At 51.1% G+C, this 23,124-nt stretch overlaps 2 protein-coding genes across 3 annotated transcripts; both read left to right on the top strand.

The window, feature by feature from the left end:
• Window positions 1–306: 306 nt before the first annotated feature.
• On the top strand, window positions 307–13,557 carry PIGS (phosphatidylinositol glycan anchor biosynthesis class S). Of its 2 annotated transcripts, none has more exons than XM_059906586.1 (12): window positions 307–386; window positions 665–804; window positions 889–1,000; window positions 4,520–4,609; window positions 5,276–5,367; window positions 6,836–7,043; window positions 7,326–7,468; window positions 8,220–8,334; window positions 9,258–9,403; window positions 9,963–10,063; window positions 10,851–11,061; window positions 12,467–13,557. In XM_059906586.1, exons 1-12 carry the CDS (start codon window positions 353–355, stop codon window positions 12,548–12,550), a joined length of 1,476 nt encoding a protein of 491 aa, XP_059762569.1. In that variant the 5' UTR covers window positions 307–352; the 3' UTR covers window positions 12,551–13,557. The 2 variants fall into 2 exon arrangements, with proteins under 2 accessions (XP_059762569.1, XP_059762568.1); XM_059906585.1 differs by lacking the exon at window positions 12,467–13,557 and adding an exon at window positions 11,420–12,302.
• UNC119 (unc-119 lipid binding chaperone) lies at window positions 12,479–19,252 on the top strand. The gene is made up of 6 exons (XM_059906587.1): window positions 12,479–12,542; window positions 13,545–13,815; window positions 17,274–17,387; window positions 17,903–18,005; window positions 18,117–18,289; window positions 18,555–19,252. The coding sequence occupies exons 2-6, from the start codon at window positions 13,596–13,598 to the stop codon at window positions 18,665–18,667; spliced, it is 723 nt and encodes a 240-aa protein (XP_059762570.1). The 5' UTR covers window positions 12,479–12,542; window positions 13,545–13,595; the 3' UTR covers window positions 18,668–19,252.
• Window positions 19,253–23,124: the final 3,872 nt, after the last annotated feature.

Raw genomic sequence — 23,124 nt, 5'->3', positions numbered from 1 at the left:
AGATGAGAACACTGAGACTTAAGAGCTTCCCGTGGTCTCCCGGCTAGTAATTAACAACTGCAGAGTTTGCGCTCTTATTCCCTGGGCTAGGCGTGGGTTCCACAAGGAAGCAGAGAGTGTCTCCCAGCAAAACCGAAACCCGCACAGCTACTCAATCGCCGGGGCAGAGTCCTTTCAAGCTCCGGGAGAAGCTCCCTGCGCACCCCGCCCACCCTTCGTCGGTTTTCGTCTGGAGCGCCCCTCGTGATTGGTCGCGATCGCTGCCGTGGGCACGCCCACTCCTTGCGGGTTTCCGATTGGGGGAGGCCTACGCAGCTCCTCCCCTCGGCGGCAAGAGCGGTTGGAAGCGAGTATGGCGGCCCCCGGGGCCGCAGCTACAGACCTAGGTGCGGTGGCATTCGGGAGGGGGCTGCGGCTCGTGGATTGCGAGGGAGGAATGCGGCGGTGGGGACTGTGTTGTGCCAGAGGTCCCGCGGATGGGGGTTCGGGGTTCGTCTCAGGCAGGATCCCTTCAGACTAGGGTCCGGGCCCCTCGCCGGGGAATCCCTTTGAATGCGGGCTGAGAGGTTGAGTACAGGTTGCCGGGGCTCCTCCGCGTCGGGGGTGGGGCCGGCACCCGAGCCCACCTCTGGCGGCGCCTCAGTGGATCCCCCCGTGTCCCCAGAGGTGGTTCGAGGCAAGCGCGCCGCCCTCTTCTTCGCCGCGGTGGTCATCGTGCTGGGGCTGCCGCTCTGGTGGAAGACCACGGAGACCTACCGGGCCCCATTGCCTTACTCCCAGATCAGTGGGCTGAATTCCCTGCAGGTAAGACCTCAGTGGTGGAAGACCAGGGGACAGCCCACCGGCAAGATGGAGACTCACTGGTGGCCCTGATGCTTCTTCCCGCAGCTCCGGCTCATGGTGCCGGTCACTGTCGTGTTTACCCAGGAATCAGTGCCATTGGACGACCAGGAGAAGCTGCCCTTCACCGTTGTGCATGAGAGAGAGATCCCTCTGAAGTGTGAGTTCCTGATCAGGGCTGCCTTTCTGGTCTGAGTTCAGTCCGCAGATAGGTTGGATAGGAGAAGCATGGGTATCCCGTAAAGGTGATTGCAAACTTATTAAAAGGCCACTTTGAATGAACAGTGTGTTTGCTAAGAAAAAAAGCAGCTTTAAATTCAGTATTCACCATTAAAGGGGCAGTTTTATTCATAAAACAGTTGTGCTACCTGATCAGAAGTAGGTGATGCTCATTACGGGATAGGGGAGGATGTGGGATGTAGTGGAATGAACACAGGGTTTGGAATCAATTTGGACTTACATACAGGCCTTAATTCAGTTTAACGTTAAATACTTTACGGACTGTTAGGCACGTAGGTATCAGGAATTTGGGGATGAATAAGAAATTGATATTGGTTTCAAGAAATTCATAGGTAGGAGAGAGAGACAAAGAAATCACAGAAGTGTATAAGTATATAAGAAACAGAGATTGTACGTAAGAAAGAGACGATAACTGGAGGAAAGAAAGGTAGAGAAGGTTTTGAGGGCTGTAATTTTTAAGCCGGATTTTTTTTAAAATTTATTTATTTATTTACATTTATTTTTGGCTGTGTTGGGTCTTCATTTCTGTGCGAGGGCTTTCTCCAGTTGCGGAGAGCGGGGGCCACTCTTCATCGCGGTGCGCGGGCCTCTCACCGTCGCGGCCTCTCCCCTTGCGGAGCACAGGCTCCAGACGCGCAGGCTCAGTAGTTGTGGCTCACGGGCTTAGTCGCTCCGCGGCATGTGGGATCTTCCCAGACCAGGGCTCGAACCCGTGTCCCTTGCATTGGCAGGCAGATTCTTAACCACTGCGCCACCAGGGAAGCCCTTAAGCCAGATTTTTAAAGGATGTGTAGGAATTCAAGTTAAATGAGGAGGAGAGGGAGGGATAACACTAGTTAGTAATAATGATAGCTAATATTAGTTGTTCATTATATGCCAGAAACTCAGTGAAACACTTTACACGTGTTGCCTCATTTAATCCTAACATTATGATCCCCATTTTAAGTCTCTTGTCTCTTTTATTATATATCAGCTCTCCCTACCCCATCCCAATATACTTGTTTTCATTGATTTGTTGGAAAAACCAGGTCATTTGTTTGATAGAACATCTCACATTCTGGATTTGGCAGATTTCTTCCTCCTGGTTTCATTTAACTTATTTCTCTAGTATCCATATTTCTTAAACTGGTAGTTAGATCTAGAGGTTTGCTTAAAATCAGTTTTTTTTTAAATTTTTAAAATTTTATTTATTTAAATTATAATTTGGCTGCGTTGGGTCTTCGTTGCTGCACACGGTCTTTCTCTAGTTGCAGCGAGCGGGGGCTACTCTTTGTTGTGGTGCAAGGGCTTCTCATTGCAGTGGCTTCTCTTTTTGCGGAGCACGGGTTCTAGGTACGCAGGCTTCAGTAGTTGCAGCACGCGGGCTCAGTAGTTGCAGCGCATTGGCTCAGTAGTTGTGGCTCGAGGGCTCTGGAGCGCAGGCTCAGTAGTTGTGGCGCACGGGCTTAGTTGCTCTGCAGCATGTGGGATCCTCCCGGACCAGGGCTCGAACCCGTGTCCCCTGAATTGGCAGGCGGATTCTTAAGCACTGCGCCACCAGGGAAGTCCTAAATTTATTTTTTGGCCGCACTTCGTGGCATGAAGGATCTTAGTTCCCCGACCAGGGATCGAACCCGTGCCCCCTGCAGTGGAAGCACAGAGTCGCAACCACAGGACTGCCAGGGAAGTCCCCAGGTTCAGGTTTTTTTTTTTTTTAACATCTTTATTGGAGTATAATTGCTTTCCAATGTTGTGTTAGTTTCTGCTGTATAACAAAGTGAATCAGCTATATGTATACATATATCCCCATATCCCCTCCCTCTTGCATCTCCCTCCCACCCTCCCTAGCCCACCCCTCTAGGTGGTCACAAAGCACTGAGCTGATCTCCCTGTGCTATGCAGCTGCTTCCCACTAGCTATCTATTTTACATTTGATAGTGTATATAGGCACATATATGCAATGGAATATTACTCAGCCATAAAAAAAACGAAATTGAGTTATTTGTAGTGAGGTGGATGGACCTAGAGTCTGTCATACAGAGTGAAGTAAGTCAGAAAGAGAAAAACAAATAGTGGATGCCAGCACATATATATGGAATCTAAAAAAAAAAAAAAAGTGGTTCTGAAGAACCTAGGGGCAGGACAGGAATAAAGACGCAGACGTAGAGAATGGACTTGAGGACATGGGGAGGGGGAAGGGTAAGCTGGGATGAAGTGAGAGAGTGACGTGGACATATATACACTACCCATGTTCAGTTTTTTAGGCAAGAATACTTTCAGTTGGTGTGTTGTACTTCCTATCGTGCTATATCATGTAGTGGCCTGGTTGTTTCACTTTGGGTGATACAAAGATGATTATTTAGTTCAGATATTGTCAGCTTGATTTCTGTATTTTAGTTCTCTGTCAACCTTTCACCTGATGATTTAGCATCTGTTGATACTGGAATCCATTTCATTAGGTTGCAAAATGGCAGTTTCTAAATTCTGCCATTTCTTCTGCATTCTTCTGGAATTCTGTAAAGAAGAACTTTCCCAATAAATTTTAGGTTCAGCTTGTCAAGTTCCAGGTGGCGAAAAAAATCCCTTTGGAATTGCCTTACATGTTTAGATTAACTTGGAGAGAATTGACATCCTGAGAATATTTAGTTTTTCCATCTAGGAGCCTTGTATGTGTTTCCATTTTATTCAGATCTTCTTTTATGTCATTGAGTAAAGTCCTGTGTTTTTTTTTTTTTTCTTACAGTTTTGTACATGTATTCCTGGATATTTTTATATTCTTTATTGTTACTGCAATTGGGATTTTTAAAAATACTTGCTTTTTTAATTGGATATTGCTGGTATTTATTAGAAAGCTACCCATTCTTGCATCTTCTTATAATAGTTTTTTAGTTGGTTCTCTTTGATTCCCTTTGAAAATAATTATACTACTTCAAAAAGTGGCCATTTTGTCTCTTTCTTTCAAATATTCATGTTTCTCTTTTTTCACTTACTGCATTGGTCAGGAACTTCAGGAAGAACAGTGCTGAATAATAGAGGAGATAGCAGGCATCCTTGTTTTCGTGCTAATTTTAATGGAACTATAGTGTTTTGTCATTAAGTGTGCATCTTATTTTTATCAAGAATGTTCACTGAGTTTATTTTGAGACATCTATTGAAATGATCATATGGTTTTCCTCCTTTTACCTACTAATGTAATGAATATTGTAATAGATTTTCCTTTGGGGAGGGTACTTCAGGTTGAAGGTACACAGCGAGAGGCAAGAGCTGGGCAGGTGGAAGAGGTGGAGTGTCATGTGTTTATATCATCCATGCAGAAATCATTAGAATTGGCTGTTGCTTCTTGGTATTTCTCTGCAAACAATCATCTTGCTCTCCTCGGACACTGGACAGCATTAGGGCTGGAAGGGTGGGCAGAGTCTGACACTTGCTTTTCTCATCATGCTTCTTTCTTTTCTGTAAGACAAATTGAAAATCAAATGCCGTTTCCAGAAGGCCTATCGGAGGGCTTTGGATCATGAGGAGGAGGCCCTGTCATTGGGCGGTATACAAGGTACTAGGAGGGGTGATCATTTTAACAGGAAGCCCTCTTTTTCCTTCTGATCTCTAAGTGTGTAGTTTCCATATCTTGTCCTTTTTTTTTTTTTTTTTTGTGCCTGTGCCGTGCGTCCTGCAAGGATCTCAGTTCCCTGACCAGGAATTGAACCTGGGCCACGGCAGTGAAAGCCCAGAATCCTAACCACTAGGCCACCAGGGAACTCCCTCCATAATTTGTCTTAACTCCAAAATCTCTCTGGGAAAGCTGGGAATGAGACACCTTTCTTTCAAATATTCATGTTTCTCTTTTTTCACTTACTGCATTGGTCAGGAACTTCAGGAAGAACAGTGCTGAATAATAGAGGAGATAGCAGGCGTCCTTGTTTTCGTGCTAATTTTAATGGAACTATAGTGTTTTGTCATTAAGTGTGCATCTTATTTTTATCAAGAATGTTCACTGAGTTTATTTTGAGACATCTATTGAAATGATCATATGGTTTTCCTCCTTTTACCTACTAATGTAGACCTTGTGTCTCAGCCTGGGCCACCAAGGGCCAAGCCTGGCCACAGTGTCAGCTGGGTGTGAGTGGGAGGTGGAGTGATGGGTTAGGCACCGTGTGGGAGCCAGAGGGAGAGGGGATGGTGTTTTCGCTCCTGGTACACCACCTGTTCTTGACCCCAGAGGCAGAAACCATGTTTGCTGAGCCATCGGAGCAAGCAGAGGGCTCCTTGACAGTGTACGTGATCTCTGAACACTCCTCACTTCTCCCTCAGGTAGGATGAGCAGAGAGGCTGCAGACATGCCTTCTCCCTTCAGCTTGTCCTCTCCTAAGTCTCCTCCTTGCAGTATTGTTGCCCATTCCTTCCGTTTGCTACAGAAAACTCTCCTCAAGTATTTTTTAAAAAGAATGCAAATAGGGATTGTTTTCATTGACTCTGGGTCTTTCTAAATCCAAGGCTTGTATGTGGTTAAAGTTCCATTTTTTTTTTTAAATAAATTAATTTATTTATTTATTTTGGCTGCATTGGGTCTTCGTAGCTGCGCACGGGCTTTCTCTAGTTGCGGTGAGCGGGGGCTACTCTTCGTTGAGGTGCGCGGGCTTCTCATTGCAGTGGCTTCTCTTGTTGCGGAGCACGGACTCTAGAGCGCAGGCTCAGTAGTTGTGGCACACGGGCTTAGTAGCTCTGCGGCATGTGGGATCTTCCCGGACCCGGGCTCGAACCCATGTTCCCTGCATTGGCAGGCGGATTCTTAACTAGTGCACTACCAGGGAAGTCCTAAAGTTCCAATTTAAAGTGGAAAAAAAATCAATAGGGTTAAAGAAGCTGGTTTGAATGGGCTGTGATGATAATATGAGCAATACATTGACCTTTTCAGTTTCTGAACAAAAGGCTTGGTGGGAGCTGTACCAGCTACCATTTTATTTTTTAATTTATAATGAAATATTTAATTATTACAAAAAGATGAAGGAAAATTTTAATAAACATCCGTGTACCCACCCCCAGCTTGCAAACTATAATGCAGCCCTGTGCATCTCCATGATTATATCCCATTCCCTTGCAGCCAAAGGTGACCATAGTTTGTATGTATCATTTTCATATTTTTCTTTCAAGTTTTATCACATATATCTCTATAAACAATATGTTTAATTTTATATATTTTTGAACTTTATATAAATGCCGTAATGCAGCGCATGTTCTTCTCCAGTTTTCATTTTTCTTGACCTTTATGTTTGAATCATCTATGATAATATGTCTAGTTGAATCTAATGCATTCATTTAAAATTCTGTCTAATGTTTCATTGTATAAACATATCACAATTTATCCATTCTGTTGCTGACAGGCATTTGGATTGTCTCCAGTTTTATCCTATTACAAATAATGCTGCTGTGAAAATTCTTGTACTTGCCTCTTTGCCATTTGCCATTTACTTATATCAAACTTTCCAGTGTTTGTTTATTCTTGCTCAGCATGCCATCCCTTAGTTTCCAGCCCATGAAGATATAGCTGTTGCCTGCACTTATGTCAACTGGGAAGAAGAAGGGAACTGAAATGAATGAAAGCACTCATATATACCCATAGCTCAGAAATGTTGACATAATAGTTCGCAATGAATCTAGAGAGAGGTGCAGGCCTGTTGGTCGGTGGCAAAAGGCCAGATTCTCAAAGACAGGAGCCAGAGTGCTCTTCTGCTTTCTTCCCTGAGCCGTGGGTATTCTGTCCCTTGCTTGCTCCTCACAGGACATGATGAGCTACATTGGGCCCAAGAGGATGGCAGTTGTGCGGGGGATAATGCACCGGGAGGCCTTTAACATCATTGGCCGCCGTGTAATCCAAGTAGCCCAGGCCATGTCTTTGACTGAGGACGTGCTTGCTGCAGCCTTGGCTGACCACCTCCCAGAGGACAAGTGGAGCTCTGATAAGAGGCGGCCTCTCAAGTCCAGCTTGGGTAGGGTGACCGGGCTGTGCCACGGGAAGGGAGAGGGAAGTGAATTATGTGGAGACAGTGGGGCAGGAGGGGACTCTGCATGCAAACGCTTCACTCCTTTCTTCTGTGGTTTCATCTTTTTCTTAAAGCACTCAGTGTTCCTCATCCCAGTTTTATCCTCCCTTTGCATCCATGATGGCAACCAGCCCCATTTCAGAGGAGAACCAAGTTCAGCTCAGCCAGGGGTACAGGCTGCCTTTGATCCACAGATGCCTCTGGCTTCCCTGACTCCTGTTTTTATAGGCTATGAAATCACCTTCAGTTTACTCAACCCTGACCCCAAGTCCCATGACGTCCACTGGGACATTGAGGGGGCTGTCCAGCGCTACGTGCAGCCCTTCCTGAATGCCCTCAGGGCTGTGGGCAACTTCTCTGTGGACTCTCAGGTGAGACTGGGAGCAAGTTGAGGAGCCCTTTTCCCGACTGCACCATCCTTTTCCAAGTCCCTCCATATTTGGCATTTACAGGTGTAGTCTGTTCTTCCAGCTCTTTGAGCTTGCTGATTTGCCAGGAAATTCCTGTGTATGTATATGGTTCTGGGGTCTACTTTCCCTCCTTGGTGTCCAGCTTGGGGAGTTTTGTCAATGCTTGTTAAAAAAGTAACTTCTCTATGGCTCCCTCTGGAACTGTATTCACCAGTTGTGCCATCCTAAAAATTTATTAAAAAACAAACAAACAAACAAACAAAAAAAAACAAAAACAAAAACAAAAAAACTTCCTGAAATATGTTAATGTAGTAACAATACAGATGTGATGAATGTAGTCTTCTGAATTACACAGTATCCTTTTAGGGAAAAGGTGGGAGAAATTTTTATCAGGTCTTGGTAGTGGGAGAAATTACTTCTGAATAACCGATTTGATTTGATCTTGTGGACACTTAATTATGCTATTCTTTGTTTAGGCTGTGAGAAAGCCTGGTAAAATAATTTGGTGTTCAAAACATGGATTTAGTGTGTTAACTTTACCCTTAGCTTTGTTGTTTTTTTCCCTACTCCTGTTTTCTCTCAGCCTTGATTTTTGTCTCTTATATTTTGCCCTGCCTAATGGTTATCTTTTTAAGGCACCTCAAATCTTTTGGGGGGACAAATTGGAATATAGCTCAGTAGACAAATAGCATGCTCCCTCTTTGCTCTACAGATCCTTTACTACGCAGTGTTGGGGGTAAACCCCCGCTTTGACCCAGCTTCCTCCAGCTATTATTTGGCCGCACACAGCCTCCCCCATGTCATCAACCCAGTGGAGTCCCGGCTTGGTGAGCTCCTGATGAGGAGGGTCTTTCTGCCAGGCCGGGGAAGGACCCTGAAGGCTCAGCCTGGGGTGGGAGGCGGGTTGTATATAGCGATGGCTCCTGGGTTGGGTTGGTCCAAGGACGTTGAGGAGGTGCTGGGCATTTAGGCTCCTTTTTCACAATAGTCTGTTGACATCTCCATCTCCACACTGTCACATCCAAAAGCATTGATTAAACATTCCCAGCACTTTTTATAAACAAATGGATAGGCTGCGTCTCCCTCCCTGCAAGCCATCCAGGAAAAATATGGCCACACGTGTAGGAAAGACAACAGCAGAAGTACCTGAAGGCAGAATTTGAATTGACAGTTCTGCTGATTGAGGCTGAAGAACCTTGAAGCTGGGGTTCCAGTTTTTCATTTTGGCGCTGGTACCTCAGAAAAGTAGGTAGTACAGTACAGTAGAACTGTAATAGATGCAAACCAAAGGGAGTATATCACTAGTTGTGGAATTTTAGGCACCAGGGTTAGGCCAGTGTGGACCAAGGGGTATTGGTGGGGCAGCACATGAGGCCTTGGCGAATTCCTCCTCCCTCCCTCCCTCCCTTCTTCCCTCCTTCCCTCCCTTCTTCCCTCCTTCCCTCCCTTCTTTCCTACAAGGTCCAAGGGACTGCTTTATGGCACTGCCGAAAAAGGTGGGAGGCTGTTGGAGGAGAGGCGATTTGGGGGCAGTTTGAGGCTGAGGGCTGCACTTCATGTATGTGGCACATCTCGGGAGAATGCTGAGGTTCTTTACCACAGAAACCCAGGCCTGGAGGATATCCTAGTGATTATCAGTTGGGGAAAATGAGGCCCAGAGTGAGTGACCAGCAAGTTAGAGGCTTACCTGGACCTAAGATCTAGACCCAACGTGTTTGGTGTGCTGACTCTCCTTCTCTTTGTGCCACAGGATCCAGCGCTGCCTCCCTTTACCCTGTGCTCAACTTTCTACTGTATGTTCCTGAGCTTGCCCACTCCCCCCTGTACATTCAGGACAAGGATGGGGCTCCAGTGGCCACCAACGCCTTCCACAGTCCCCGCTGGGGTGGCATTATGGTATGGTCACACCACGGAGACCCCAGAGCCCAAACGTCAGGGATGTTCCTTGAGACTGTTACTTCTGTTGTTCCTCTGGTGTCCTCTGTGGCCCAGCCTGGGTTGGGGGGTGGTGGTGAGGTGCTGTGAGCTCGTGTGCCCCCCCACCCCGCACCAGCCCCACTGCTTCTTATTTCCATCAGTGTTTATATAGTAGGACCCTTTTGCACTTGCAGTTTTGCGCTGACTTAGGACTATTCTGTGTATAACTTAGATCTTGGCCCTGTTTGTGGGAGTCTTAACAAGGTTGGGAATGTTGTCTCCCCTGTTAGATTGGAGTTTCTCATGGGTAGGAACTGTAAAATGGAATAAACATTATTTCTTTAACAAGATTTTTGAGGGAGTAGAGGAGATAATTTATATAAAGCTCCTAATAGCAGGTATTCCAAAAACATTAGGTTTGTAATTTTTAAAGAGCACAGAGTATGTCTTCCTTTCCTCTCATGGCCTCCAGAGTGTCTAGGGCAGAGCTGTGCACGGTCCTGGCGTGATGTTGAGGCACCCTTATTTCCCACTGCAGGTATACAATGTGGACCCCAAAACCTACAATGGCTCGGAGCTGCCGGTGAGAGTCAAGGTGGACATGGTGCGGGTGATGGAGGTGTTCCTGGCTCAGTTGCGGTGAGGTCCTGGGGGATCCACTTGGGGGCGAGGCCACTGAGACTGACCACAGTCTCCTGGGCTGACTGCAGTTAACCCTCACTTGGCAGGGATACCTTGGCTGTGCCTGGAGCCCCAAGGAAACCAAGAAAGGTTTCCAAGGATCACTTCATCCTTCTCTTAAGAAAGACTAGTTGTTGACAAAAAGTGTTTTAGGAAAAATAGGCTCATGAATGTCAGGTCCATAGGCTGTGATTAGGGATGCTTAAGAAAATAGCTGTTAATTCTTGTGCGAACGGATCTATTGATAGTGGCCTCCTGATGCCCTGTGTTGAGTATTCTAAGGCTGTGTCTGGGCTCATCAGGAAAGAGGATTCTGATTGATTAGCAATGTCTGCCATGGTGCAGGAATAGAGAGGCACAGCATGAATGCCTTGTCAGAGGTGGTCCTGGATCATCCCTTAACTAAGGCTCAGGGGCCCCATTTGTCCAAAGAGAGGGTAGACAGGGTGAGGGGATTAAACTAGTTGGTGTTAATTAGAAATATTTTAGCCATGGAACCTTTTTTCACACGAGATCTTAGAATATAGAAATAATATAGAAACAGGTAAAAGTGAAAAACCACTGGTAAAAGTGGGGCTTGGGGCTCTGTGTTACTTAGTGTTGCTGCTCACCCCCTAAGACGCTAAGGCACTTCCTACAACCCCTGTGGTTCTGGGTGAGATCGAAAATCCTAATAGTTATTCTAGGAATCCTAACCATCTTCTCCCACCTTCTGCCCCTTTGACCTTCTTTGCTGTTCCTACAGGCTGCTCTTTGGGATTGCTCAGCCCCAGATGCCTCCAAAATGCATGTTTTCAGGGTCTAAGAGTGAAGGGATAATGAGCTGGGAGCTGGACCGGCTGCTCTGGGCTCGGTCAGTGGAGAACCTGGCCACAGCCACCACCACTCTCACTTCCCTGGCCCAGCTTCTGGGCAAGATCAGCAACATTGTCATCAAGGACGATGTGGCATCTGAGGTAAGCAGGCAGGGGACGGATTCTGTGGCCTAGGACTGGAGTGGCCAGCAGGGCCCAGGGTGTGGTGAAACCAGAGAGCCATTTGAGGTCCAGAGGATGTGTGGGCATGCCATCCTTGAGTGCCCAGGCTTCCTCTAGAGGTCAGTGCCAGCTCCCCAGTAAGGAGTCTAAGTGTGGGTGTGAGGTGTTAAGCAGGCACTGAGAAGATACCCCCTAGCCCTTTTATACCGGCCTCCATATATCCTGGGCGAACTCCAGGCAACCTTCCTGGTAGACGGAAGACACAGTGAGGCCCTCTCCCACCCTCCCCACCAACCGATGCCTAGGACTTTTTGGTAACCCCCTGCCCCCTTCCTAGGTGTACAGGGCTGTAGCTGCAGTCCAGAAGGCAGCGGAGGAGTTGGCCTCTGGGCACCTGGCCTCTGCCTTCGTTGCCAGCCAGGAAGCTGTGACATCCTCAGAGCGTGCCTTTTTTGATCCCTCACTCCTCCATCTCCTCTATTTCCCTGATGACCAGAAGTTTGCCATCTACATCCCACTCTTCCTGCCTATGGCTGTGCCCATCCTCTTGTCCCTGTTCAAGATCTTCCTGGAGACTCGCAAGTCCTGGAAAAAGCCTGAGAAGATAGACTGAGCAGGGCAGCATCACAGTAGGAAGCCTTCCTTTCCAGCCAGGAGGGGAGGTGTTAGATTGAGAGGCATATAATGGGGCCTGCCACAAATGACTTGTCTCCAGCCTGCTCTGTTGCCACTCCAGCAGTCAAAGTATAACACTCCTTCCCATTCTTCTGACTCAGGTCCCTCCCACTCTTCATCCCCCCACCCCCACCCCCCCATGCTCAAAAGACACATCACCTGGGCCTCCTTACCTGGCCTGAACTTGAAGGCCCTTTTCTATCTCCCTCTGGAGCAGGGGCAGCTTGTGCTTCTGCCCTGTTCCTCACAGTCCTCTTGCACTGAGAGGGAGCATTAGGGGAAAGCTCTGGGTTGGATTCTAGGGCCCTTCCCTCCACGCTTCTCTCTAACCCCTCAGGGAGAGCCCTAGCACTGCTCTCATAGAAGGGGCCAAGCACCTGTCACCTCTGGGACCTTCTCCTTTACTCCCCTCCCTCCTGGCTGGCTACACCTGTTGGGTGCAGCCTGATGCTGGGTGTGGCAGAGGTTCCCTTCACCCTTTCATAGAGGCAGTGTGGTGAGCGGGGAAAGTTCTGGACTTGGGATTAAACATGCCTGAATTCAAACCCTTGCTTCTGTACTTATCATCCGGGGAGCTTTGAATAAGCCACTTAATCCTCTCTGAGCCTCAGTTTTTCACTTGTTTAAATAGTACTAATGATACCTCCCCTACAAGGTGGTTGTGAGGATTAAATGTGATGAGCATGTGATAGTGTCTGGCATATTCTAGGCTCTCAAGAAACATTGGTTGAATGTGAATTGGAATGATATGAAGTATGAGCATACCTTTCATTCTTCGTTCGTATGTAAGTAATGGTTTCCTGGTGTCTGTCCTCCTGGGCTCACTGGTCCATTTTGCTTCCACCTGGCCATGTGCCCTTCTTGCCTCGATGTCCTGGAGGGCCCTGTGGTGGCTGGACATTGTAGGCTGTTGTCCTTCGGTATGTCCTGGGTTGTCTAGCAGGGGGTCTGGGAGAGAATAGCTTGTACCAGTGTAAGCCCTCAGATACTAACTGATTCATAAATTCAAAAAAAGAACATACAGTTGACCCTTGAACAACATCGGGGGTGGGGTGCCCACCCTCTGTGCATTCAAAAATCAGAGTATAATTTATATTTGGCTCTGTTGATCTGCAGTTCCATATCCAGAGATTCAGCCAACCTCCCATCGTGTAGTACTGTAGTATTTTCTATTGAAAAAAATCCACAAATAGGTGGTCCCACGCACTTCAAACCCATGTTGTTCAAGGGTCAACTGTATTGAGCACAGGCTGCACGGGGCACTGTGCTAGGTAGGTGCTGGGTATTATAGAGAACAAAGACAGGATCTCCACTTTCACCGAACTGGTCTTTTAGGAGGCGGAGTCAGTGAGCAAATGAAACTAATTTCAGATAATGCATTAGAAAGAAAAAACAGGCTGATCAGATGGTGACTGGGCGTGTTTGAGAGGGTCTCTGAGCAGATGACATTTGAGCTGAGACCAGAAGGGCAAGAGGAGGCCATCTGGGGGAAGAGCATCCCAGGCAAAGACCCTGAGGCGGGAACTCGCTTGCGGGGCAGAGGGAGGGGGGGGAGTGGCTAGAGCACAGCGAGTAAGAAGGAGAAGGTAGCCAAGACCCCTTAAAATCCCTATCGAAAAAATGAAAGAAGCCCAGGGCGGGCCGCCTCCCTGCCCCGGGTGAGTAGCCCAGGTGGGCGGGCGGTGGGCGGGGCCAGTACCGGGCCCACCCTGGGGGCGGGGCGGTACCTGGGGCCCCTGCCCGGCCGGGGGCGGGGCTGCGGACGCTCCCCCTTCCCTCGGCTCCAGCCGGCGCAGGCAGCCGCCGCGGCAGCAAGCTAGCTGCGGCCCCGCGAGGCCATGAAGGTGAAGAAGGGCGGCGGCGGGGCCGGGACGGGGGTGGAGCCCGCTCCAGGGGCCTCGGGCCGGAGCTTAGAGACCAAGCCGGAGCTGCAGGCGGAATCCGAATCCGGGTCCGAGTCGGAGCCGGAGGCAGGCCCGGGGCCCAGGCCGGGGCCGCTGCAGAGGAAGCAGCCGATCGGGCCGGAGGACGTGCTGGGGCTGCAGCGGATCACGGGCGGTGAGCACCCGCGAGGGAGCGCCACCCGCGGGCGGGAGCGAGAGAGCACGAGAGGGGGCCCTCGAGGCGCGCGGAGCCCGGGCCCCCGCCCCCTTTCCCGCCCTCCCCCTGCCTCCCCTCCCCCACCAGAGTCCCCCTCCACGTCTGCCTCCAGGCCTGAGATCTCATGTTCCCCCTTCCCTTGATCTGTCTCTGCGCCCCTCTTGTCCCTTTAGAGATTTATTTCCACCCCACTCCTTACTTTTTGAGGAGTCCATCCCCCTTTCCCAGGTGGAAGTGGAGCAACACCTGCAACTGTGACCCCTTCCCCACAGAGTCTTCAGAGCCCTTTGAAGATTTTCTCTGCAATAATGAGGAAGGGGGCTGAGTGCAGTCTACCCTCAGTCTCCTCCACCCTGGAGGCTAGGTGGAGGCTGAGTTACCAGGGTGGTATCAAAACCCTCAGTTCTCCCCGACCATTAATGCCTTCACCCTGGACACCTCAGGAAGTCTGGGGCCATCCCCCTCTCCAGGACAGGACCTGAGGAGGAAGCTTCAGTGGGTTGGCTCTGGGCGCTCTCAAGGGAGTGGGTTAATGCCCACCCTTAGCCTGGACTAGGGCCTGTCCTGTTTTGGGAGGCCAGGTCTCCACTGTGGTTGAATTTCTGAGCTGGACTGCCTAAGTTGAAGTTCCAACTTTGCCATGTAATTGACTGTGTGACCTTGGGCTAATAACTTCACCTCTCTGAGCATATTCATCTGTAAAACGGGGATAATGATACCTACCTTGCAGAGCTACTGTGAAAATAAATCCTCTGATTTTGCACCATGCCTGGCATGCTGTGCATGCCCTGTAAATAGGGCTCTTTTATCAGTAGTACTGAGGGCCCCACAGGACTGCTCATGGCTGCTGCCTAGAGGCAGACAACTGGGCATTCAGGCCAGGGGAGGGGGTCACCATAGGCAGGGAACAAGGGCTGGAAAGTCTCATGGCAGAGGCAGTGGCTGAGCCTCAAAGAACAGAAGGCGTTTGGAGTGGCCTACTACCTTGGCCTCATTGATTAGTAACCCTGCCGCAGCTCCCTCTGAGAGAGCTCTGGAGCTGCAGGAGCAGCAGAGCCCAGGGCTCCCAAACAGAGCTGTGGAGGAGGCCATGATGGCAGGTCTAGGCCTGTGCATCTGGGTCCCCGGGGGACCAGCATCTCCCGTCTCTCTGAGCCAGGCAGCAACCATTCTTGGCTAGGCCCCCAGAGCGCTGAGCTGCCTTACCCGAGCAGGCACTGGTAGAGGGAGGGGGCCTGGGCCAGTCCGATGTTGGTGCCAATTGGGCTGTAATTGGCAACAACAGCATTTAGGATTCAGGTTAGCTCTGGGGCAGAACTTCCTTATAGGGTGTCTAACTTGTCCAGGTCCTAGGTAACTTTAGAGGTTATTTTGCAACTATGGGGGCTTCCAACCCATGTACAACCGTGTGTCTCTGAATTTGGAGGAAATTTATAGCCCTTAGAGATGCGGCATCTGCTGTAGATGAGCAGAGGAAGAGTCTTCACAGGAGCCCTTTCTTTTGTAGAAGTTGAGAACAGGGCTCCAGGACTCTCCCCACTGACACCGCTGCCTGGTCTCTTCTGACCCTAATCGCACAGGTCTGAGGTTTTTTGTTCCTGGATTACTCAGCCCTGAATCCAGCTTAGGAAGCTATTTGTGGCTGAGGGGAAGGGAGCAGTTGTGTTCTGAGCCCTCGGCCAGTCTGCCCCTTATCTGACCTGACCCTCGGTCCCAGGCCTCATCCTTCTCTAGCAGAGGGAGGGAGTGGAGGTGGTGTCCTGAGCCATGGACCTCTCCTGTTCCTCACTTCCTCTAAGGACAGAGGAGTTGATAGGTTGAGTTTGTGATAGAAAAGACTGAGGTCATACTGCAAGTTGTTCTCAAATGAGAGGAGAGGCTCCAGAAGTTAGAGAATGGGGGAAGAAGGAGGGCTTTATGGGGAGCTGGGAGTTGGGCAACTAGGATGCTGTTCCCAGTTCTGCCACATCCTCTCCTTATGCCCCGCACCTTCCTTCTACATCTTTGGATTAGTGCTTACTTTCTGTGAAAATAAGGTGTGTACAGGGTGAGGTAGGAGTTACCTACTTCCATTCCTCCTTCTCTCCTCTCACCACCATGGGCTGTGATGGGCAGGCCAGGGCTCAGGCCCCTCCACAAGCCCTATGTAGTCCCTGCTGGACCCCAAGGTGCCAGGTGGCTACCAGGAGGGCTTCCTGGAGGGGGCTGCCCCAGGCTTGAGGGAGAGAGAATGACTTTACATTCACTTCCTCTTCCTGCCCCAGAGGAATAAGAGGTGGTCTAGGGGCCTGGAGGGTGATTTCCGGGCCTCTACAGGGAGGATGTGATGCTATGCAGGCTGACAGCACCAGAGCCCCCACTGCACCTCTGTGTTCCTTCCTATTCGCTGCCAGGGCCTCCTTGAGTGCTTGCAGTTGCTGCTGCAAGAGCGGTGAGGGTTGGATCAGGCCCTGCTATTTCTAAGCTTCTTCAAGCAGGGCCCACCACTATTCCTGGTTCCTCTTCTGGGCTCGAGGACTCCCCTTACCCCATGCACACCCCCGATGCACCTGCCACACCCTCTTACTGGCCTTGCCTGTACTCTTCTCTCTGGGGGTGGCTCAGCATCAAGGCTGGATGGATGACCTTTGAGGGGGTTCCTTCTGTTTGCTAAGACCTCCTGCTTGAAGATCAACAGGGATGGGAGCAAAGGTGGCTCCCTTCCCCCCCCCCCCCCCAATATTCCAGGCTCTGGGCTTGAGTCAGCAGAGCTTTGGCTAAGCTGCTTAAGGGAGCTGGGTTTGTGTAAGCCTCTTATGGGGAGAGGAGGGGCCGGGGTGGGGGGTGAGGAGGGATAGGGAAGGGGTTGTTCGCTTGCCCCAGCACTACCCAGGTCAGAGAAACTCCTTGTTTGACACACCTAGATGTGTGCCAGGGGTGGCTATGGGGTGGGGGCGGGGGCATCCTCTCCTGAGGTAGAGCTGTGTCACCCCTGTTAGAGTGAGGTTCCTAAAAGCAGGGCTCTATCTTCCCTCTCATGGTGGCGGGGGAAGGGCTCCCCATCAGATTAGAGACTCATTTGGTTAAACGTCACCGAGCCAGTCCTGGCAAAGCAGAGGCTGGAATAAGGACCCTCAACCCCTGGGTGGGCGGCAAAGTGTTGGGGAGGTGGCCTTGTTCTCCACCCTGCCCCTCCCTGACCCCAGAGGCTACCAGGATGGAACCATTTGTCTCCCATTAGATCCCAATGGCAGAGCTATGTCTCCCGCACACTATGGGGGCTCCCGCAGGGTAGGGGCTCAATTCTCTCTTTCTGCAAGGCGGTGACCTTAGGGAGCAGGGAAGGTGGTAGCTAGTTCGGGGTTCCACTAAAGCTGAGTTGGCAGCAGGGGCTTCTGGGCAGGCCCCTTCCTTGCTCAGCCGCCCGTCTCCCCTAGACTACCTGTGCTCCCCTGAGGAGAATATCTACAAGATTGACTTCGTCAGGTTCAAGATTCGGGACATGGATTCAGGCACTGTTCTCTTTGAAATCAAGAAGCCCCCAGCCTCAGGTCAGTGGGTTGGGTGGGCCATCGACAGAGGGAGGTGGGCGAGGGCTGTGAAATGGGCTGCCCAGGGACTCCTCAGGCCACAGAGGAGTCAGAGCAGAGCTGGCACTTGCACCCAGGCCTTCTCAGGAGACACCAGGCAGGGGGGCCTCTGCCTGGGGCTGGGCCTCTTCTTTTCCTTCCCATGTGCTCCTGGGGTTGGACATCTTGGGAAGACAATCCTGCCTCTTCAGTCCCTGCCAGCCTGCCCCCTGCAGGCCCCCTTGGGAACTGCAGTCCCGGAGGCCCCAGGTCTTTTTGTCTCTTGCGGCTTAGGGAATCTCAGTTGAAATTGGTGACCCGCTGACCAGTTGGAAGCAATTGGAAGCATTCAGCCAGTGGTCTGAACCCTCAGTATACATCAGGATCTCCTGAGGAGTTTTGAAAAATTCAGACAGATGAGGGCCCTGGGGTGAAAGCCCGGGTGGGCATGGGCCCCAGCCTGAAGCCCACTGAGCCCCAGCTGGGGTGCATTACAGAGCGGTTGCCCATCAACCCACGGGACCTGGACCCCAATGCTGGGCGCTTTGTCCGCTACCAGTTTACGCCTGCCTTCCTCCGCCTGAGGCAGGTGGGAGCCACGTGAGTCACTGGGCCGGGGTGAGGGCTAGGGGTGGGGGCTGAGGTGCGGGTGAGGGTGGTAGGGAGTCCTTCCTGAGTCCCAGCTCAGCCCCGCCCCCTTCTCTCACTCAGCGTGGAGTTCACAGTGGGAGACAAGCCTGTCAACAACTTCCGCATGATTGAGAGGCACTACTTCCGCAACCAGCTGCTCAAAAGCTTTGACTTCCACTTTGGCTTCTGCATCCCCAGCAGCAAGAACACCTGCGAGCACATCTATGATTTCCCCCCTCTCTCTGAGGAGCTGAGTGCGTGGGCAGGGCCCTGTGGGAGGGATGCAGGGGGACTCAGAGAGACCAAGTTGTGGGGAGCGTGGGTCTGAGCCCCTTTCTTCCCTCCCTGGGTCTCTTGTGTCCGGCCACCATTCGTGTGTCACCTGTAGGGAAACTGAGGCTCAAAGAGGCTGGGGGAACTCTTTGTTCAGCTTGTCCGCGTCCCCTAGTCCTGAAGCCCCTGCGGTGGCCTGGCTCAGGCTTCTGACCTTTGCCCCTACTGGCTGGGTCTCTCTTGCAGTCAACGAGATGATCCGTCACCCATATGAAACACAGTCTGACAGCTTCTACTTCGTGGATGACCGGCTGGTGATGCACAACAAAGCAGACTATTCCTACAGCGGGACGCCCTGACCCCCAAACCACCCCCTACCCCAGGAGGGTCCTGGGCCCGCAGCCGTGACCACTCCAGCACTCACCTCTCAACCCCAGGTCTTCTGCCTGGGCAGTGCTCCAGAAGCCCTGAACCCTGAGTCAGTGTTGGGGGGGAGGGTGCCTGATGTCCCCCGTCCAAGTCTGTGCAGCCCATGGGGCCTGGCATGTGGGGTGGGGTGGTGGGGGGCTGTTTGCCTCCATAGCCAGGAAGACCTCCCGTGGGAGGAGTAGCCAGGACTTCTGGACAGCCGAGCTGGGCCTCTTGGGCCCAAGTTTCAGACTAGTGTTCCCCTATCCAGGCTTTGACTAGGTCAGGGCAGGGACCCATTCCCTGTCCCCTGCCCACCACTGACAGGCCAGAGTTGTAAATTCACAGAGGAAGGTCCTTGTGGGGTCTGGCAGTCAAGCTTCCCAAGGGGGTCTGGGCCCTGACTGCAGCCCTGGCCTCTACCATCAGGGGCTGAGATCCTGCCTGAGGTGTGGGAGGGACCTGCCCAGATTGCAGCCTGGGGTAGGGGCTGGACCAACTGTATATAGTTTTCAATAAACTCTCCTTTTCTGTTTTCTGGTTGTGGGCCAGCATGTGCGTGTGGTGGTGGCTGAGGGGGCCGTGATGTGGTCCCAGGGCCCTCCTGTTTCCTAACCCGCTGTAGCCTGACCCCACACCCGGCATCTAGAGTCAGCATTTAGTATGTGTTGCAGCTGGAAAGGGTTTTTCCTTTGATAAGGAAGGAGACCCAGGCCTTGAGAGGGGAAGCTTTGGCCAAAAGTCGTAGCCAGCCCTGAAGAACAGAGAGAGGCTGGGACAAGGGCCCCCAACTCTACAGTGGCTGGGAAGGTGTTGGGGAGGTGGCCTTGCCCTCTACCCCACCTTCCCTGACCCCCCGAGGCCACTAGGACCATTAGGTTGTCCTTTTAGCCCCCATCAGTGAGAGAAGGCTAAGGCCTGGAGCCATCTTGCCCTCAGCTGCCTTGGGGAGGCCCCCTGGCCTGGCTGCCGTGCACGTAGCACCACCCCCAGTCCTGCCCCAGACCCAGAGGAGGTCTTCACTTCCTTAATGGAGGGAATCCAGGAGCTGAGATAGGTGGAGAGTTTACTGCAGGGTTTACAGCTTGCTGTTCCAAGTGCCAATTTGGATACACGTGGCGCTAGGCCTCCCTCTCCCTCTCTGGGCTGAGGAGTTCATCTAACCCTGAGAGGCCTAGACGGGCTGGAATTCAGCTGGGTTCTGTGGCGCACTTGCTGGGGGCCAGGACCTGGGCTGAACTCTGGGATTCTAAAATGAGTGAGACACAGGGAACAAATACCTGTCCCTAGAATAAGATGAACTGGGCATACAGGGGAGCAAGAGTCGTCCTGCTTGGAGGGTCCTAGGGAGGATTCTTGGAAGAATCTTATTCACCCTGGCATTCAGGCCACAAACAAGGGATTCAGTCTCAGCTCCTCCCTGTTTCCAGCTCCATCCAATCAGTCACCAGTCCTGGAGATTTCACCTCTTAAAAAATCTCAACTTCATCTACTTCTCTCCAGTTCCTTCACCTCTCACTCGAAGTCCTACAGTTACACTGCTCAACACCCCTCTGCCACTACTATGGTAGTACGTGGACTCTGGAGCCAGACTGCCTAGATTTGCATCCTGACACTGCCACTTAATAGCTGTGCAATGTTGGCAGGGCAAGCTAACCTCGCTGGGCCTGCATTTTCTGAAAAATGGGCATAATCCTCAGAATTGATTGTGAGCAGTCTAAGTTAACACATATAAAGCACCCAGGCTTGGGCCTAGCACTCAATATATATTGGCTATTATTAGCTTCATTCTTTGCAATCCACCCTTCACTCAGCTGCCAGAGATAATCTGGCCAGGTCGTTCCTGCTTAGTCCTCCTCAGTGGCCCACCATCGTCCTCAGGAGAAGCCCCAACACCTGAACCACAAGGCTCCACAGGTCTTTCACATTGTAAATATTCACTTTCTTGAATGCAGCTGATAAATCTTGCCTCCAGACCTTCGCTTTATGCCGTTCACTGTGCCTAAATGCTCTTCCCTCATCTCTTCCTGTCAAAGTCGTCCTAAATTTTCAAGCATTTGTGGTGGTGGCTGGGATGATGGTGTGGCTACCTGGCTCTACTGGTGTTCAGTGAACAGGGGGCAGGAATGCCAAATGCGCTCCACTTAATGGGAGACTCAGTGCTAACAGTCCGCCCCTCACAACGGAGGGTCACTGAGTGGGCGTGTGTAACCCCAGAGAAGGCCAATGAGCATCTGAGAGCAGGGCAGAGGGAGAGGAACCAGTGATGGAGACAGGAAGAAAAGCCGGAGAGGGGAGGGCAGGAGCCTGTTTGGGAGCAGGCTGTGTTAAAACTAAGGGAAGAAAGAATTTCACCAAGAAGTAAGTGGTCAGCAACTGTCAGCTGTCACAAAGGTGAGGAAGGGGCGTGGGATGGTGGGGGGGGGGGTTTGGTTTGCAGATGAGGCTGTACAGGTATACAAGTGTTTGGAGTTGGAAGTGTTGTTTTGGGGGTTACAAGTCTACAGAGAAGGTATAGCAAGCAAGAGGGACTTTTAGGCCAACACAGGTGTCAGGAAGAAAAACCTCCCCTACCACTCTGGTAACAGTCCTCACTGCACCTGCTAAATTGAATCGGGTTGGGGTCCTGGATCGGGCCTGCTGTACTTCCACCGTCAGATGGATAGGGAGGTCCCTGTTCTGAGGTCCTCATCCCTGGAGCATGTACCAAAGAAGCCCTCATCTGAAGAGGTCTGTGTCCCCTGGGCCTGGAGGAGGCCTGGCTGGGAGAAGCCTTGGCACCCTGCCTCCTTTTAAGTCTTCATGCCTCTGGCACTGGTCCCACTGCTAATGGTGCAACTGGGTGCATTTGGTCCTGGCACTTTTCCTGGGAACCCAGAGGATGCCTGGGCAGTAGAAGGAGGAAGAAGACAGGGCCGGGTGGGGCTAGTCCTGGCTCTGGTGAAGACGAGCTGTTGACCTTGAAGGCTGATCTGGACCTTGCCAGATCGGGGCCTCAGATTCTGTCTCTTTGAAGTCAGCCAGATATTTTTGCTTTGACTCCTTAGGGGTGTCACGAGGACCCCACCACTGGGTTGAGCAGGAAAACCCAAATTCTACAGGGAGACCCACCACACGTGCCCACCTGGGCTGGAGCCGGGGTGCACATGGGGACTGCCACACCCTTTGTAAAATATTGAGATGCTTCCCTTCCAGCTGGTGAAGAGCTGCTGTCCCAAGCCCCTAGTGCCTTCCTCCCTAGGCTGGCCCCTCCCCTGAGAGCCACCCTCCATTTCCCCACCACCTGGCAACTAAAGCAAGGGTGCTTTACTTTTTTGTGTGTCATGGACCCAGTGTTGTCTCTACTGAAGCCTGTGGACAGTAAGGTTTTTTTTTTAAATTTTTAAAAAAATTAATTAATTTTTATTTTTGGCTGTGTTGGGTCTTCGTTGCTGTGCGCGGGCTTTCTCTAGTTGCAGCGAGTGGGGGCTACTCTTCATTGCGGTGCGTGGACTTATTGCGGTGGCCTCTCTTGTTGTGGAGCACGAGCTCCAGGCGCGTGGGCTTCAGTAGTTGCGGCACGTTGGCTCAGTAGTTGTGGCTCGTGGGCTTAGTTGCTCCGGGGCATGCGGGATCCTCCCGGACCAGAGCTCGAACCCATGTTCCCTGCATTGGTAGGCAGATTCTTAACCACTGCGCCACCAGGGAAGCCCCAATAAAGTTTTTATGTACATAAAGTATATTGTAATCCTATATATTTTATGAATTAAAAACTATATAGAGAGATCTATACATATTCTGCAATACCTGTAATGTAATATGAAAACATCTGTGATTTCTCTACCTAATGACAAAGTCACAGATTCTGTGAAAAGCTATTGTGATTTATTGCTGACTTTTTTTTTTTTCGGCCCACTGTGGTATCTTAGTTCCCCAACCAGGGATCAAACCCGTGCCCCCTGCAGTGGAAGCTCAGAGTCTTAACCACTGGACTGCCAGGCAAGCCACCCCGTTGCTGACATTTTTAAAAAAAATAAATTTATTTATTTATTTTTGGCTGCGTTGGGTCTTCATTGCTGCGCGCGGGCTTTCTCTTGTTGTGGCGAGCGGGGGCTACTCTTCATTGCGGAGCGCAGGCTTCTCATTGCGGTGGCTTCTCTTTGCTGTGGAGCACAGGCTCTAGGCGCGCGGGCTTCAGTTGTTGTTGCACGTGGGCTCAGTAGTTGTGGCTCATGGGCTCTAGAGCACAGGCTTAGAAGTTGTGGTGCACGGGCTTAGTTGCTTCGCAGCATGTAGGATCCTCCTGGACCAGGGTTCGAACCCGTGTCCCCTGCATTGGCAGACTGATTCTCAACCACTGCGCCACCAGGGAAGCCCATTGGTGACATTTTTTAATTGAGAGAAATGCTAAATTCGAGGTAGAGATGAG

Source organism: Balaenoptera ricei, chromosome 20, assembly GCF_028023285.1.
Source record: "Balaenoptera ricei isolate mBalRic1 chromosome 20, mBalRic1.hap2, whole genome shotgun sequence".
Taxonomy (NCBI): Eukaryota; Metazoa; Chordata; class Mammalia; order Artiodactyla; family Balaenopteridae; genus Balaenoptera; species Balaenoptera ricei.
This window is presented reverse-complemented; position numbering and strand designations above follow the sequence as displayed.

Excerpts from the sequence above, each read along its gene's own strand:
- PIGS (XM_059906585.1), top strand. The coding sequence starts at position 353 with ATGGCGGCCCCCGGGGCCGCAGCTACAGACCTAG. Across the intron at positions 7,044-7,325 it reads GCCTCTCAAGTCCAGCTTGG|GCTATGAAATCACCTTCAGT; the intron begins GTAGGGTGACCG and ends CTGTTTTTATAG. Across the intron at positions 9,404-9,962 it reads CCCGCTGGGGTGGCATTATG|GTATACAATGTGGACCCCAA; the intron begins GTATGGTCACAC and ends TTCCCACTGCAG.
- UNC119 (XM_059906587.1), top strand. The coding sequence starts at position 13,596 with ATGAAGGTGAAGAAGGGCGGCGGCGGGGCCGGGACGGGGGTGGAGCCC. Across the intron at positions 17,388-17,902 it reads CAAGAAGCCCCCAGCCTCAG|AGCGGTTGCCCATCAACCCA; the intron begins GTCAGTGGGTTG and ends GGTGCATTACAG. Across the intron at positions 18,290-18,554 it reads CCCTCTCTCTGAGGAGCTGA|TCAACGAGATGATCCGTCAC; the intron begins GTGCGTGGGCAG and ends TCTCTCTTGCAG.